The 14380-nt window shown below is 42.6% G+C and overlaps 2 protein-coding genes across 18 annotated transcripts in view; one reads left to right on the forward strand and one right to left on the reverse strand.

The window, feature by feature from the left end:
* Positions 1–3969, forward strand: part of LOC109466742 (calcium/calmodulin-dependent protein kinase type II subunit delta-like) — a 92081-nt gene extending 88112 nt beyond the window's left edge. For all 16 annotated transcript variants that reach the window (XM_019764496.1, XM_019764501.1, XM_019764497.1 and 13 more), the window contains one exon: positions 507–3969. In XM_019764496.1, the coding sequence (XP_019620055.1) occupies positions 507–624 (118 nt within the window). In that variant the 3' untranslated portion in view covers positions 625–3969. The remainder of the gene's footprint in view (positions 1–506) is intronic.
* Positions 3970–4304: 335 nt separating this feature from the next.
* On the reverse strand, positions 4305–10741 carry LOC109466746 (trypsin-2-like). Of its 2 annotated transcripts, XR_002140037.1 has the most exons (9): positions 10584–10741; positions 9325–9513; positions 8234–8349; positions 7854–7936; positions 7368–7434; positions 6861–7077; positions 5563–5699; positions 4607–4821; positions 4305–4494 (listed from the first exon to the last, which is right to left on the reverse strand). XR_002140037.1 is itself a non-coding variant. In XM_019764519.1 (8 exons), exons 1-8 carry the CDS (start codon positions 10660–10662, stop codon positions 4657–4659), a joined length of 1053 nt encoding a protein of 350 aa, XP_019620078.1. In that variant the 5' UTR covers positions 10663–10741; the 3' UTR covers positions 4305–4656. The 2 variants fall into 2 exon arrangements, 1 of the variants encoding a protein (XP_019620078.1); XM_019764519.1 differs by having other exon boundaries at positions 4305–4821.
* Between the last annotated feature and the right edge of the window lie 3639 nt (positions 10742–14380).

Genomic DNA, 14380 nt, shown 5'->3' on the forward strand with positions numbered 1-14380 from the left:
TAATGTTACACAATGCAGCTTTAATGTAGAATGGATGAAGTAAAGTTGTCCCAACTCTTAATGCTCATTGTCTTAATTTCCAGGAATGGAAAGAATTGTGAAACGAAATGAAATTGTTTTTGACATATCTTATTACCTGGATGTCTAACCTTCACTGACAAACTTCTAATGCCCGTTGTCTTTCCAAGAATGGAATGTGTAGAATGGATGAAATAAAGTTGTCCCATTGTCTGTACTTAGAAAAGAAATGGCCAGAAAATTTACTTTTTGTATAGTCCTAATGTTACATAATGCAGCTTTAATGTAGAATGGATGAAGTAAAACTGTCCCGTTGTCTTTCCAGGAATGGAATGCCAGTAACGCTGCAGTTTTACAGCCCTGAAATTGCATTAGATGCCTTTAATGTCGAATAGAAAGTAAAGTTGTTCCTACTCTTAATGCCTTTGTCTTTCCAGGAATGGAATGTGTAGAACGGATGAAATAAAATTGTCCCGTTGTCTTTCCAGGAATGGAATGCCAGTAACGCTGCAGTCAGAAGAGACGCGTGTCTGGCAGAAGCGGGACGGCAAATGGCAGTGTGTGCATTTCCACCGCTCAGGTTCTCCCAGCTGCCCCGCCAAGTAGCCCCTCACCGAACCCGTCTTAGTGTCAAGTATAAAAACCAACTGGTCACCATCTAAGTAAAACTTGTTCCTTCATGCAGCGTCATTTCATCCGTATCCAATGGCAGGCGAGGAGTTCCATCTCGTACTTGCACTGTGTGGGTAAAAATGCATCGCCTTGCATTTCAGGTCGGCAGTCCCACGATTCAGTTATAAACGTTCTCCGATTGGTTTGATTGTGAGGATTTCTCTTACTAGTTTCGTTGCCCGTCGTTCTTGTATTGACGCGGGCCAGCTCTCTCTCTCTCTGAGCTGTTTTAGTTTGCCAGGAAGGATGGCGGAAGTGACTCGAAAGAAAAAACATGATGAAAAAAAGGGACAAAATAATTGCCTGTCGGAAGGTTTGAGGAGGGAGTTTTGTTGCCACGGCAACTCGAGGCAGCCGGCCAGGGGCCAGAGGTTGAAGGTTAAAGGGCAAAGGACTCGCAGACAGAGTGAGTGCCAGTGGTTGGTAGGTAGATAAACAGACGTTGCTGCAATGGGAAACAGAGGCAAGACTGGTGGAGACACGCAGTCGTTTGCCTGATTTTGATCTCGTTTTTAATGACGAAATAACTTACGATGAGGAACCAGAGATAGGGTTATGATTTCGCGACGCTTTTAGCGTCCGTCCCCACGATACGAGTTCTCGTGGCGGAGAAAGTTGCATGGACTTCTTCAGTTGGAGTTTAAACAAGATTTTAGGAACACTGCTTTTAATAGGTGAAGATTTTATGATGACTTCGGGCTGTTCTGGCCCAGCTTAAAGAGTTGAGGTGGAGGGTCGACGTACCCGAACCTCACTGCATTTCTGGGTCATTCATTGTGAAATAAGATACAATAATCAGCACAAACTACTTGTATTTGATCTTAACCAAACCAACCTAACCAACTCTAGCTAGCCGTGCGTAGTGTGAAGTCAAGTCATAGCATTTTGACATCAACTTTTTTCTAACGATGCAAGCCACTAACTAATTCCTGAACGAATCATTGGTTATTGGAAATACGACTCAATTTTCGTGCTGGACCTTCTACGAAATGGAGAAAGAGCGTTTGTTGGTGTACTTGGTGTCAAACTTTGCCAACTTGTCGTGTATATGTAGTGGAGTAGAAAGTGTGCTAATTTTCTTGGTAGGTAGCATGTGCCCTTGTATGTATTTTGCTGCAATATCAACTATCTAATAGATAGGAAACATTTCTGGTTAATGAAGTGCAAAGGGGCAAAGTTCAGAGGTCAACTGTCATGAGCTTTACCTGTGCAATTTGGGAAAACTTGTTGAACTAAGTGAGGCCAACTTGAGATATGCTCTGACTATAGGTAATCTACATCACATTGTATCAAACTATAGGAAATTAAGGAACATTACCACACCATATTTGGGAGAAAAAAAAGAAAGACTAGCTACAAGTTTGATTATGCATCATGTAGAATATGGAAGTCTAAAGACATTTCTCGATTGTTTGTCTATATTAACGGAAGTTTGTAAACAAGCTACTAGAAAAGCATTTCTGGCTTCAAGAGTGTAAATATTTTGGTGCAGTACTGACCTTCAAACACCTCATTTTTTAAAATTTATTTATTAATTTTGTATAATTAATTTTACACGGATTGATGATCTACGTGTAGCTCACCTACATCTCACATTCAGGTACATTTTAACTTTCACCCGAATCACTTGAAGCGTAGGAATTCTTTTCTAGTCAGCTGCCTCTGTGCTCTAGGTATGTAGGTATGTTAATTTATGATAATTATTATCACATCGCAATGCTGCTGATGTTTCTGTATACCAATCCTGCGTACTCATTCTTTCCACATTTCACTCGTCTGAAAAATTAGGAAAAAAAAAACTTTCCGATGGTCAACTTCTTGGCTCGGAATGAATTGAACCTGGAGACGTCCTTAAATGATGTTCTTCAAGCTGGGAAGATTTTGTATATAACAAAAGGAAAAGGTCTAACGTGATGTACTGAGACGTTTATTAATTACATGTAGTGACAACTTTAAATAAGAATCTGTCTAACAAAGAAAAACTCATGTTTGGTTGTTGAGCGCTACTAGTATTAAACTTTGGTGATGCGACAATAAGGAAAACTATGAAGAAATATATAGATCTCGGATGGGAAATGCTTTCAATGCAGGCGTCTTCGAACTATGTTTCAAAGTTGGTCAGTTTTCCAAATACACACGTCATAATCTCTCTTCCCAATCTGAATCCAAATTTGGGCTTTGCGGAAAACAGAAAATTAAAGCTGTACCGGTATTTCACACGGTCTGTTAAAAGCGATGACAAAAATAATGTGCCAGAACTGGATTTTCAACCATTGAATAGTTGTCTTTTCTTTTAAAAGAGTACACGTACTGATGTTTAAACTTAATCTTATTACTCAATCTCTGTAGCTAGACGATAAAAATTCAGCTATATCATGAAGGTCATAGCATTCACTAAGAAACAAGTACTGAACTGTGCTTGCCTGATATTTCAGAAGGGAACGATGTTTGTAAATTGATAGGGAAGAGATCGGTGACTTCTTGGCAGCTTCCGTCATCTTTTGTTGCTGTTTGGTTTTAAATGTCGTTTCTGTTGATCTTGAAGAACTTAAAACTGCTCACGAATAGATGCTCTTTGGAGGTGGTTGCAGACAGTCAAAGCAATACCTTCTGACTTACTTTGACTCTTAAATGCCAACTTTCTTGGTTTGTTTTGAGAGAAAGTGGCCGAGAAACTTAGCACATATTTTCCCATCCTGACAAGTCTAAACAAGTCAAGACTGGCTTTCAGTACTGTATAACCGAACACTGAGTGTAACCAAAGTTTCAGTTGAAGCTACCAAAGCTGTAGACCCTTGCTGTAAAGAATCTACCAATGTGAAGCTGACCTAACAACATTGTTAGTGTATCGCTGAGTCAATTTCAAAGGAAATACTCCCTCGAGCAACAGGCCATGTTTGCTCCGGATGTTTCCAAGTTGTGAATAAGAAACTGAAACTTCTCCTGTATTACACAGCTATTAAACAGAGGCAGGATGAATCAACCAATCATCAAATGTTTTACAAAACAACAGACCAATCACAGATTAGCTTCTTCTGTCATTAAGGCTGGACGTCTCCAGTACATGGTTAGGCAGAAACTCTTTGTTTTGTTTCCCGGGCAGTAGTCTGTATAATACGCAGAGACGTAGCTAGCAACATTTGTCCAGTATAGTGAGTAGTATGGTAGTCAGGTGTAGACTTTTACTGTTGCTGCGAAAATTGGAACATACTTAATGTTAATAGCACTTTTAGATGTCTGACATTCAATACTTCAATAAACTGGAGGTTTACCAGTCCAGCTGGTGTGTGCTTATTCATGTCTTTGTAAAATGTGTAGATAGACTTAACATATATATAGAATACTAGGGCTTGAACCACTTCTTCAGCATATCTTCAGGTAACATTGAAAATTACTAGAACCTGCACCAGACAAATGTTACCTGCACTGCTTAGAATTTAGGAGGTTTAAACTTATTTCCAACACAACAACTTGGACTTACTCAAAGAATGGAGTTGTACAGTCAAAAAGTCCAATTTCTTGTGTTGGAAATTACAGTTTAAACTTCTGGCATAATGACGTGAATCAACACAGATGAACTTTCAAGATAATATTCTTTATTTTGGATACTCCTTCAACTTTTATATGGGATGGTCAGTGGTTTAAGGTGTTACAACTGCAATTCCTAGTTTTTATCTAGGTGGCGCTTTTTTGCTCTACCTGGCAGCTGCAGCTCCTAGTTTCCTGAAGGTTTTATCTAGGTGGCGCTGCTGTACCTGATGTTTTTCGTCACAGCTGCAGTTCCTAGTTTCTGGATAGTTTTATCTAGGGGGCACTGATGTTCTTCATGACAGCTGCAGTTCCTAGTTTCCGGATAGTAGTTTTATCTAGGGGGCGCTGTTGTTCTACCTGACAGCTGCAGTTCCTACAGTCATATCTAGGGGGCGCTGATGTTCTACCTGACAGCTGCAGTTCCTACAGTTTTATCTAGAGGGCGCTGATGTGCTGCAAGATCCAGTGCTTCATGGCGGGGACGTTGGTGTAGACTCCGGGCCTCCCCGGCCTGGCGCAGCCCTGACCGAAGCTGGTCACGCCGTACACAAACCAGTGACCGTCAGACGCCTCGCAGACTAGCGGCCCGCCGGAGTCACCCTGGGGAAACAATGCATAAGATTCAAATCAAAGCTGTGCTTATGAATAGTTGTGAAGTACCCTAACACACCAGCTTCTGTATCTGTAGAGCCGGTATAACCGCCCTTCAGCGTAACACACCAGCTTCTGTATCTGTAGAGCCGGTATAACCGCCCTTCAGCGTAACACACCAGCTTCTGTATCTGTAGAGCCGGTATAACTGCCCTTCGGCGTAGCACACCAGCTTCTGTATCTGTATACTATTAGCCGGTATAACTGCCCTTCGGCGTAGCACACCAGCTTCTGTATCTGTATAGCCGGTATAACTGCCCTTCAGCGTAACACACCAGCTTCTGTATCTGTAGAGCCGGTATAACCGCCCTTCAGCGTAACACACAAGCTTCTGTATCTGTATAGCCGGTATAACTGCCCTCCGGCATAACACACCAGCTTCGCAGGCGCACATTCGCGATCACAGCTGGCTATGTAGTATATTACACCTTACCTTTGAGCATCTTTCAGCAGCTGTCTAGTAATGATGCTAACTGTACTTGGTGACAGTGAGTTCCAGAACGATAGTTCTAGGACAAAAATGAGTTCTTGAACACCTCAATCCTTGGTTGATAACTCTGGTACTTGAGGGCATGACTATTTCTTGCACAATCTGTACATTTTTCGCCTGTCTTCCAAAGATGCCCACTGTGGTTTTATTTTCATTTCCGTGACACTAGCACCCCTTTCATAGTTGTTAATGGCAGATACCTGGCAGGCGTCCACGCCTCCCTCGTCCCTCCCGGCGCACACCTGAGTGGTGATGGGGTCCGGCAGGAGCGCGTCACATCTGTCTGTGTCCACTAGCGGCACCTCCGCCTCCTGAAGCACGTCAGAGGACACAATATCTGAGGGCAGAGACGGGTGGAGTGTTACACATGACATGTACACGTATCTTTATCGGTATAGCCAGTATAACCACCCTTCGGCGTAACACACCAGCTTCTGTATCTGTATAGCCGGTATAACCGCCCTTCAGCGTAACACACCAGCTTCTGTATAGCCGGTATAACCGCCCTTCAGCGTAACACACCAGCTTCTGTATCTGTATAGCCGGTATAACCGCCCTTCGAGGTAACACACCAGCCTCTGTATCTGTATAGCCGGTATAACCGCCTTTCGGCATAACACACCAGCTTCGCAGGCACGCGGCCCGGCGGCAGCTAGCTATATCACACCGAACGGCGTGTTACACTCAATCTTGTAGCTCATATAACAACTAGCCTAACGTCTGAGGACACAATATCTGAGGGTAGAGAGGGGTGGAAAGGAAAGGGAAGTGAGTTTGATCAGAGACTGTGTATAATGTCCTTGGTTTGATCCAATCTTGAAAGTTCATTTGTGTTGGTAGAAGCAAGGACATTATACACACATTGGTAGACATGGTAGAAGTCATTATGCAGCAAGTTTAAACTGTAATTTCCAACACAAGAAATTTGACTCACCCAAATTTTCGACTGTACATTCCTTGACAAAGACTGGAGTTGTACAGTCGGAAATTTGGATGAGTCCAATTTCTTGTGTTGGATATTGCAGTTTAAACTTGCTGCATAATGTTTTTGATCCAGTTTTAGCCCCTGAAGAGCGAATCTTCCACTGGTCGTGACAGAAGACAGGCACTATGTGCAGTGCAATGAACAGCTGTGTACCACAGCTTAACGTCCTGTCCTAAGGACTGCGACCCTTTACCATAAAAAGTTGCATAAAAAGTTACTAAAATCCGGCGGATCATGCAACTGTCTAGAGAAAGCTTTGCACGCCCCCTAGCGGCCCATCCAGTTACTGCACGTACTATGTGTCTTGTATCCTGCAGAAGCTTTGGCTGCTGAAAGAGTAGAAATTGACCAAATTTCACAGGAATCAAGATTGAAAGCGCATTGCTCGAGAACTAGAAGCATTAGCCTGGTTACCAAACCTATTATAGCTCCCGAGTCCTACAGCCTATTTGCGGAGAGACTGTAGGACTCGGGAGCTATAATAGGTTTGGTAACCAGGCTATAAAAGCATACCATCAGGCCCCGTCGGCTCCACCAAATTGCCCCACCCCGCCACCACACAAATGGTTCCTTCCGGGAGGGTGAGTTCGCTGTCCGGCAGGCACACGGGCGCCACCCAGCGGTTTAGCGTTGCAGGTACAGCCAGGCGGAGCAGCGCGATGTCGTTGTGCCACGTCGTCCTGTTCTCCCAGCTAAAGTCGTTCCGAATGAGCTCAGCAATAGGAATGGCCTGGGTTAAACACAAGTCAACGAGACACAGTTTAAGGCACTATTGGCCATTTGGGTCCAAGATCGCTATGAATTGGCCACTACTAGTATATTGTATAGGGTCCCCGGAGACGGGGCCTGAAACCCATGGTTTGACTTTGAGTGATCTTATGTTTTATGCGACCTATAGTAAACTCGAAGTTTAAAAAGATAGCGTTTTAGTCTGATTTTTGTTACGCGCATTATTATTAAACTTCGGCCGTGTTGCCGTAACCAATGAGTTTTGAAAAACGGTTGAGTTTTGTCATATACCTGTTCGGTCCCGTCTTCTTCACTCAGACGGTGTTCTCCCAACACTGCGTACAAGCTTCGCCAGTCTCTGCACGGAAAATATCCATTTTGTTAGACACAAATTGCCATAAAAGTTCATCCATGTTGGTAGTTACATGTTTAAAGTTAAAGCTTTTGCTCCAACACAAGAGATTGTTCTCGCCTAGAGCTTTCGACCAGTCACTCTGGTCTTCTTCAATAGACTGACCCAGTGTTGACGTCAAACTTCAGAGAAGTTACGTGACGGTTCTCACTGGGTCAGTCTACTGAGGAAGACCAGAGTGACTATTGGAAAGCTCTAGGAGAGTGAGAACGTTTCTTTACGTTCAACAAAAGTTTTATCTTAATTCATGATACAAGTTGTGCATTGTGCACACAAAAATATACACGTGGGATAGTTGAAAGTGTAGATAACGTTAGCTGTCTTCAAAAAATGGGCAGACGGATTTTTTTCCGAGGATAACTCACATGCCGTCGAAACAGTGTGCCGCGGTGACGACCCACTCCTCGGAGATGAGCGCGCCTCCACAGCCGTGCCCAAGCTCTGGGTGCTGCAGGACATACAACAGAAAACACTGAGCCGTGACGGGGGTGACACAGACTCTTCATTTTCATTTCTTCGCATTTTATTCTTGTAATTGATTTTGGTGTTCTGCGACATCAGTATGATCGTTTACCAATATTTTTTTTTTTTGCAATTTACGGCATATATTTAATTATACGACAATAATAATAATAATTACAGTATGATCGACAACTTTTCTAGAAATGGAAAAATTAATGCGGATATCATCCATACAATCAATCAACACGGCTTAGGTAAGACAGTTTTAAGACAAGTGCCTTACCTGCAGTGACACCATCCATGGCCAGCTGCCAGCGGGCGCGTCGTGCCCACCCACAATCCTGTGCGAATCTTGATCGGTCAGAGTGGAGCGAACCGCGGGAACACCGCACGTCTGGTCTGTACGTGTAAGACAGTATCATTATTACGTCTGCAAGTACCCCGACATGTCATCTACGCAAATCGTTTAATCAACTATGTGATAGTTTGCGTCGACGATGTAACGGTTTGCGACCCTGTATTAAAGTGCGACGTCAAAAAAGGACTGACTGGCAACCTGCAGCTGTAGTTTAGACTTGGCCTCTAAAGCGCCTGAAAAGAGTAGAAATTGGCCAAATAGAGAGAAAACACGCCGGGGGAGTTAGTCTGCTAGAGAATACAGTTTGCCGCTCCTTTAGGAGACCAACATCGGGAGGGGCAAGCTGTACTAATGTACTAATTGGCTCGGGGCCGAAATATACCATACCCTCTCCCTTGTTATGTCTATTAGGCCACACCAAGTAAATTTTATGGATGACGTCCGCGCGCGCATTGATTTTGGCCTGTTCCTAGAAAAAAAAACAAGAAATTCCGCTTCCTGTATTAAACTATGACCAAAGAGTCACGACAGTGCCGCAAATAGGTTTGTACGGACCAAAGCATCAAGCAAGGAAATCATGACTTCCATAAGGAATTCAGTTTGGTACATGCTGCCACATTTGAAGAAACTTGCTGACCGCTCCATCTATCTCCCCAAACTCACAGGACGACAACTGCTGTTCCACCTGATTTATTGCTGTTTTGATGATGAATAAAAGACTTCTTGCTTGTTACACTGTGTCACCTCATTCAAATGGTGTCCAAACATTTGTCGTCTCTTAGTATATTTCTAATCTAGGCATCTTGTTTTTTAGGGCCCTTCTTGCTTTTTTTTCGCCCTCTCGCATTAGATTTAGGGTCTCCAAAGGACGTCATCCATAAAATTTACTTGGTGTGGCCTTAGGCCGATTTTCACACATTCCAGCCGCTTCCCAAAGCCTGGTAGAGGCTAGTATAGACTCGTCATACCCCATTGAGTGACTGCCAACATGTCGAACATGGATCATACACTCGTACCTGGCTGCGGCTCCGAGACGCAGAGCGGCCTGAGCGCCCAGGGCCAGTTGCAGACGCGGCGGCGGGGGTCGTAGTGCAGGTCGCCCGGGCAGGTCAGATGGAAGGGACGGCGGCCCGGTACACACTGGTAGAACCGCTGGCAATCGTACCGGTCAGGACGGCTGCCGTAACCGCGACAGATGGAATCCGCTGTAAAAAAAACAGTTAGATACATTGTATTTATCTTTCATGGCAGGATTTAGGTTTATATATTGTTAATATCAGCTCAGCTGCCAGGGCTTCCACTGTATTGCAGTGTTCGCAATCTAAATAAATAAATATATTGTTTATGCTCAATTTCTTCTTTTCTCCAAGTCAATGCCTTGGACCAGACGTCTGTCACCATGGTAACTGGTGCTGTGGTGTTGGGTTACATTATGTAGCAGCACAGAGTTGGTATATATAGAACCACCGGTAGTCCGGTACCGGTCAGGACGGCTCCCATAACCGCGACAGATGGAATCCGCTGTGGTGGTACAGTTTATTTTTATAATTTTTAAAGTTAGCTAATTATCTTTCAAGGCAGTATTTATTATGTATACAATATGTTTTGTTTTTTTTTGCTCAATTTCTTCTTCCTCTTCTACAAGTCAGTGTCCTGGACCAGACGTCTGCCACCATGGTAACTGGTGTGTAGCAGACACCCTGTGGTGTTGGGCTACATTATGTAGCAGAACAGTGTTGAAGAGGCTCCTCCCCATACATATATTCGAGTATTTCAGCGAGTGGATCATGCATCTGATGGTGGTTGACGCCATCGACCGAAAATTCATGGTGAGTCTTTCTTTATTGTGTTGGAACCAAGGCACCAAACCTTTGTAACTATGGATTCTACCAACAGAGATGAACTTTCATTCAAGTGCTGAATATATAATGACAATGACAATTAAGTCTATTGCATATCTATGCCCCAGTGGGGCTAAATGCACTACTTTAGTTACAAATAAGGATTAGGCAAACTGTGCTATGTTCTATCTATATCTAAGCTGTACATGTTTTCTCTCTTCCTTAGACACTCGTATACGAATTTACAAAGTTTTTCTAATACATCATGGTTAGCTGAAGTCAATATTTGTATGAATATATCATCCTATATTAATATGAATGTATCAGCTATATATAGTTGTCCCCAAACATTGAGTGTACATAGCTTAATCTGAAAAGTTGCAACCCATTCTATCTTTAATGTCAAGGTCAAAAAACAGTGAGAAAGAACTCACCTATGTCGCCAGGGTCAGTGCTCGCTGTCGGGTGACCCGAGACGCCGTTACCATGGGAACCGGTCGTCAGTCGGTCCATGACGTCATCACCAGGCAAACTTGCCGCGAGCTGGCCGATGACGTCATCACTGGGCCAGCGCTCGGTCGGGAGTCCATGGACGTCTGCAGGGTATTGAAGGTTTTTATTGTTTGAACAATTATGTTCGTTTTATTGATGAATTTTCACAAAACTGACAGGAACGCTCACATTTTTGCGAACATTGTTGGGGAAATAATCTCCAATATGTGTGGTCATATTGACCACCTGTATCCATTGGCCTCCAGTAACTACGGGGCCGCAAATGGATCCAGGTGGCCAATATAGGTGGTCTTGCACCACAGAATCTGCTTGGAGACCAGGGAAAAAACCGCAGGGATCAAGGTCCAAAGTCTGCGAATGTTTAGCCATGTAGTACTTTGTGTCAAGTTTGCCACCTTCTACAGATCTTATCGTTTGTGTGTTTCCTAATTAACACAGCAACACAACATAACACGTATAACAAATACACGGTACGTCTGATACATACAGACACAGTTTACATGGTGACTGATACAAACATTTCACACAGAAAACGCCCAACCCATGTTCTCGTTCTAGATACTTTCCAAAAATATCATAGTATGGAAGTCTGGCAAAGGGTCGCTACTAAGAAAATGACATGTTTTATGGTTACGAAGATAACCCATGTTCTCGTTCGTTCGTTAATTCGTTTATTTATCTATTTAACCAGGGATACATATTACCCCAAAGGGCACTTTTCAATGTGCATGGAGGGTAAAAATACAATATAAAGTAAGTGATGAATGAATAATCTTATATTCAATCAAGGAGCAAATTGAAATATGGTAACTTTATGGTAAGAAAGAACTTAGCGAACTTTCCGAAAATATCCAATAGTATGGAAGTCTGGCAAAGGGTCGCTACTAAGAAAATGACATGTTTTATGGTGAGTTTCAGCCCCTTTAAATATTCTGAAAGACTTTTCTTGCCACTCTGGAATTCTCATCGGAAGTTTGACAACGTATAGGAGACACTGGTGACTTCCAAGCGATTTTTACATGAAGAACAGCGTGAACAATCGTTAAAGGCACCCAAAGCGATTTTCTGATCATTTTTAATGTGGTTAGTTGAATCAATGAGTTAAGTATCACTTTATTGCTCATTTTAACCTCCTTGGTTGAATCCACCCTATCCCACAGCGTACTGATTTGATTTGATTTTGATTTATTGAAATTGCAACACCGCAATACACGCGGAACAGAGGCAGCTGTTGCTGGTGTTGTGTCCCGCACATAGAAACGAATACTGGACAGACAATACTCATTTTCACTTGAGTCTAGTGGGGAAAGTCGTGTAAAGTGCCTTTCTTGATTCCGAGTCGCGCACGCTGCCGTTGCGCCACACGACCCCATGATATGTCAGAAGCAAGCATGCGATGTCGTTGACCGAAAGAGCAACGTCCATGGTTCAAATGTTTAAGGAACAAAGTCTGTGAAAGTTTTGTTACCTTCGTCCCTCGCTATTTGAAGGTGTGTTTCCTGTTACACATATACAGGGCGTGAGTAGAAGCGGCTTACATGGAGACAGATACAAACACATAGGAACGGTCTGCCAGAGTTTGGTCAGCTTTGTTTGTACAAGGCGATTTTTTTCAAACCTCTTTTGTTTGTATTGAGTCGTCGTATCGTCCTGTTCAAACCTGTACACTAACACCTGGTATTATTTGCGTGTTTCCTACAACAGAGTGTGCGTTAGGCACGGTCTACATGGGAACAGGTATAAACATACCATCACAATACTGCCCAACCCAAGTCTTGCTGATCATACCCCCTTTCCAGAGTGTTTGCATGTGGGGCGTTTTCTGTGGATCGCAGAGTGCCATTTTAATTCACCGTTGAGAGTAACTTGCTTAATTCAACGTTATTAGTAAGCGTTGTCGGTAAAGTCTCCGTGAAGTGTAATAGGTCGCTATAAAATTCAACGTATTACGTTATTCATAATCCTGAATTCATCGTTAAACGTCCTTAAAATATTTTTCGTCTGGCGTAGTCTTAAACTTTATTGCTCAATATAAAAAAAAGTAAATAGGCAGGGAGAGCGTAGTCACAAACTAGTTTTGTCACAGACACACCACAATGCAAACGAACAATCCAATGAAGTGAGTACAGTCTTACACAAGAAAAAACTTAATTCACAGTTTAGAGTTGCCGTTGCCGATTATATCTTCGTACAATTCCAATGTGAGTACCAAATCCCATGTCTAGTTGATTCTTAGGTAGAAGTGACATCTAAGATATAAGTACACCAAGATGAAATATCGCCATATATTTCGCAATGCTGAATGAAATAGAACTCGGTACAGTTAACCTGGATACCGTTTGCGTTATGTCTATACACAGTAATAATCCTCCATGGCAATCATATCCCAACAAAGTAGGAACGCAGTGAACTAGACTTACATGGCATCCAGGGTGATATGATCAAACTATTGTACAAAATTAACGGCCATAGATGGAATACAATGTATCTTCAATTTTTACGCTAATCGTAGATCGAAATAAGCTGAAAATATGAACTAACTGTACCTTATTGAGAGTTAGTATACAGTTAATATTGTTCGTTGTGATTGTTGTCTTACTCTTCACATTTTCTAATTGTTGTGCAATACAGTTGTTTGGTTGACACTCAACAGTGGTATTATATTTATTGTGTTGATCTAAGCCCTGCCGATTACTTGGAAACTGAAGTAAACACAAAACAGCCGAATGCCGGAAATAGCGGTCCTGTATCTTGTATCTGGGCGTCGGTTGAGATAAGTGTTTTATTTAGATTTCCGTTGCTTACAGAGTCTAACATAGGCGTTGTCCTGTGACGAAATTACTCTCCAAGCAGAGATTTTGGTTTTGGCTTATTTTTGGCGTGTTGCTAGGCTTTTTATTGTACTGGTATCTTTTTTGTTGGGCTGGCACAAAAAAAGATACGATGTCGGTACAAAAAAAAGAAAGCCAGATATAAAAGCCTAGAAACAGGCCAAAAATAAGCCAAGGCCCAAACCCCTGCTTGGAGAGTATGACGAAACCTTCTGACGAAGTTTAGTCTCTCTACCAGATATTTAGTCTGAATTACTGACAGTACCTTATCATTATATTATAAGCTGTGAAAGTCACGCCACATTAACATTGAAATCGAAGTAATTTTTGCCTATTGAAAAAGCCCATAACATCTGTCAATCATCTTGAAATGATATCCATGCTTCAGTTGCGTACGCCCATTGGTAACTGGTCCACAGAACCGTGGCTATATAGTTCCATGCCAGAATGGGTTAGGGTTAGGATCGGGCACGGTTCTGGATGGTTTCCGCGTATCCAAGAACGTACTAGATTTGCCCCAGGCACTGTTCTGGATGCGCTTGGACTATCCAGAACCGTGCCTGAGCATAGCACTGTACTCGATACAATACGCTGCATTCAACGAATAAACCTTGGTGGTACGTCAATGAAGGTTTATTCGTGTAACGAGATATACAATAAAACAGTTACTCAAGAACCAAAGTGGACAGATATTGAAAACTGTTTTCAAAATCTACCCAGTTGCTCGAGCAACTGTTTTCTTGTGAAACTTATGTGATGTTTCAAAGCAAAATGCACAAAAATTCCTGACTTGTGAGGGTTTCGCCATGGTTTAGTGTAATGTACAATAATCGTCCAGTAAGTCAACTCCTTTCTTAGCTCTGCAAACGTTCAAACCCGACTTATTC

The sequence above is a fragment of the Branchiostoma belcheri genome, unplaced genomic scaffold (assembly GCF_001625305.1).
Source record: "Branchiostoma belcheri isolate BF01 breed outbred unplaced genomic scaffold, Haploidv18h27 scaffold17, whole genome shotgun sequence".
In the NCBI taxonomy this organism is placed as follows: domain Eukaryota; kingdom Metazoa; phylum Chordata; class Leptocardii; order Amphioxiformes; family Branchiostomatidae; genus Branchiostoma; species Branchiostoma belcheri.

What these genes read in the sequence shown, in the direction of transcription:
- LOC109466746 (XM_019764519.1), bottom strand. Translation starts at nt 10,662, where the DNA reads ATGGACCGACTGACGACCGGTTCCCATGGTAACGGCGTCTCGGGTCAC. An exon ending in AAGAAGACGGGACCGAACAG is followed by an intron (nt 7,078 to 7,367) that starts GTATATGACAAA and finishes TGTTTAACCCAG; the next exon opens with GCCATTCCTATTGCTGAGCT. An exon ending in GAGGCGTGGACGCCTGCCAG is followed by an intron (nt 4,822 to 5,562) that starts GTATCTGCCATT and finishes TTGTTTCCCCAG; the next exon opens with GGTGACTCCGGCGGGCCGCT.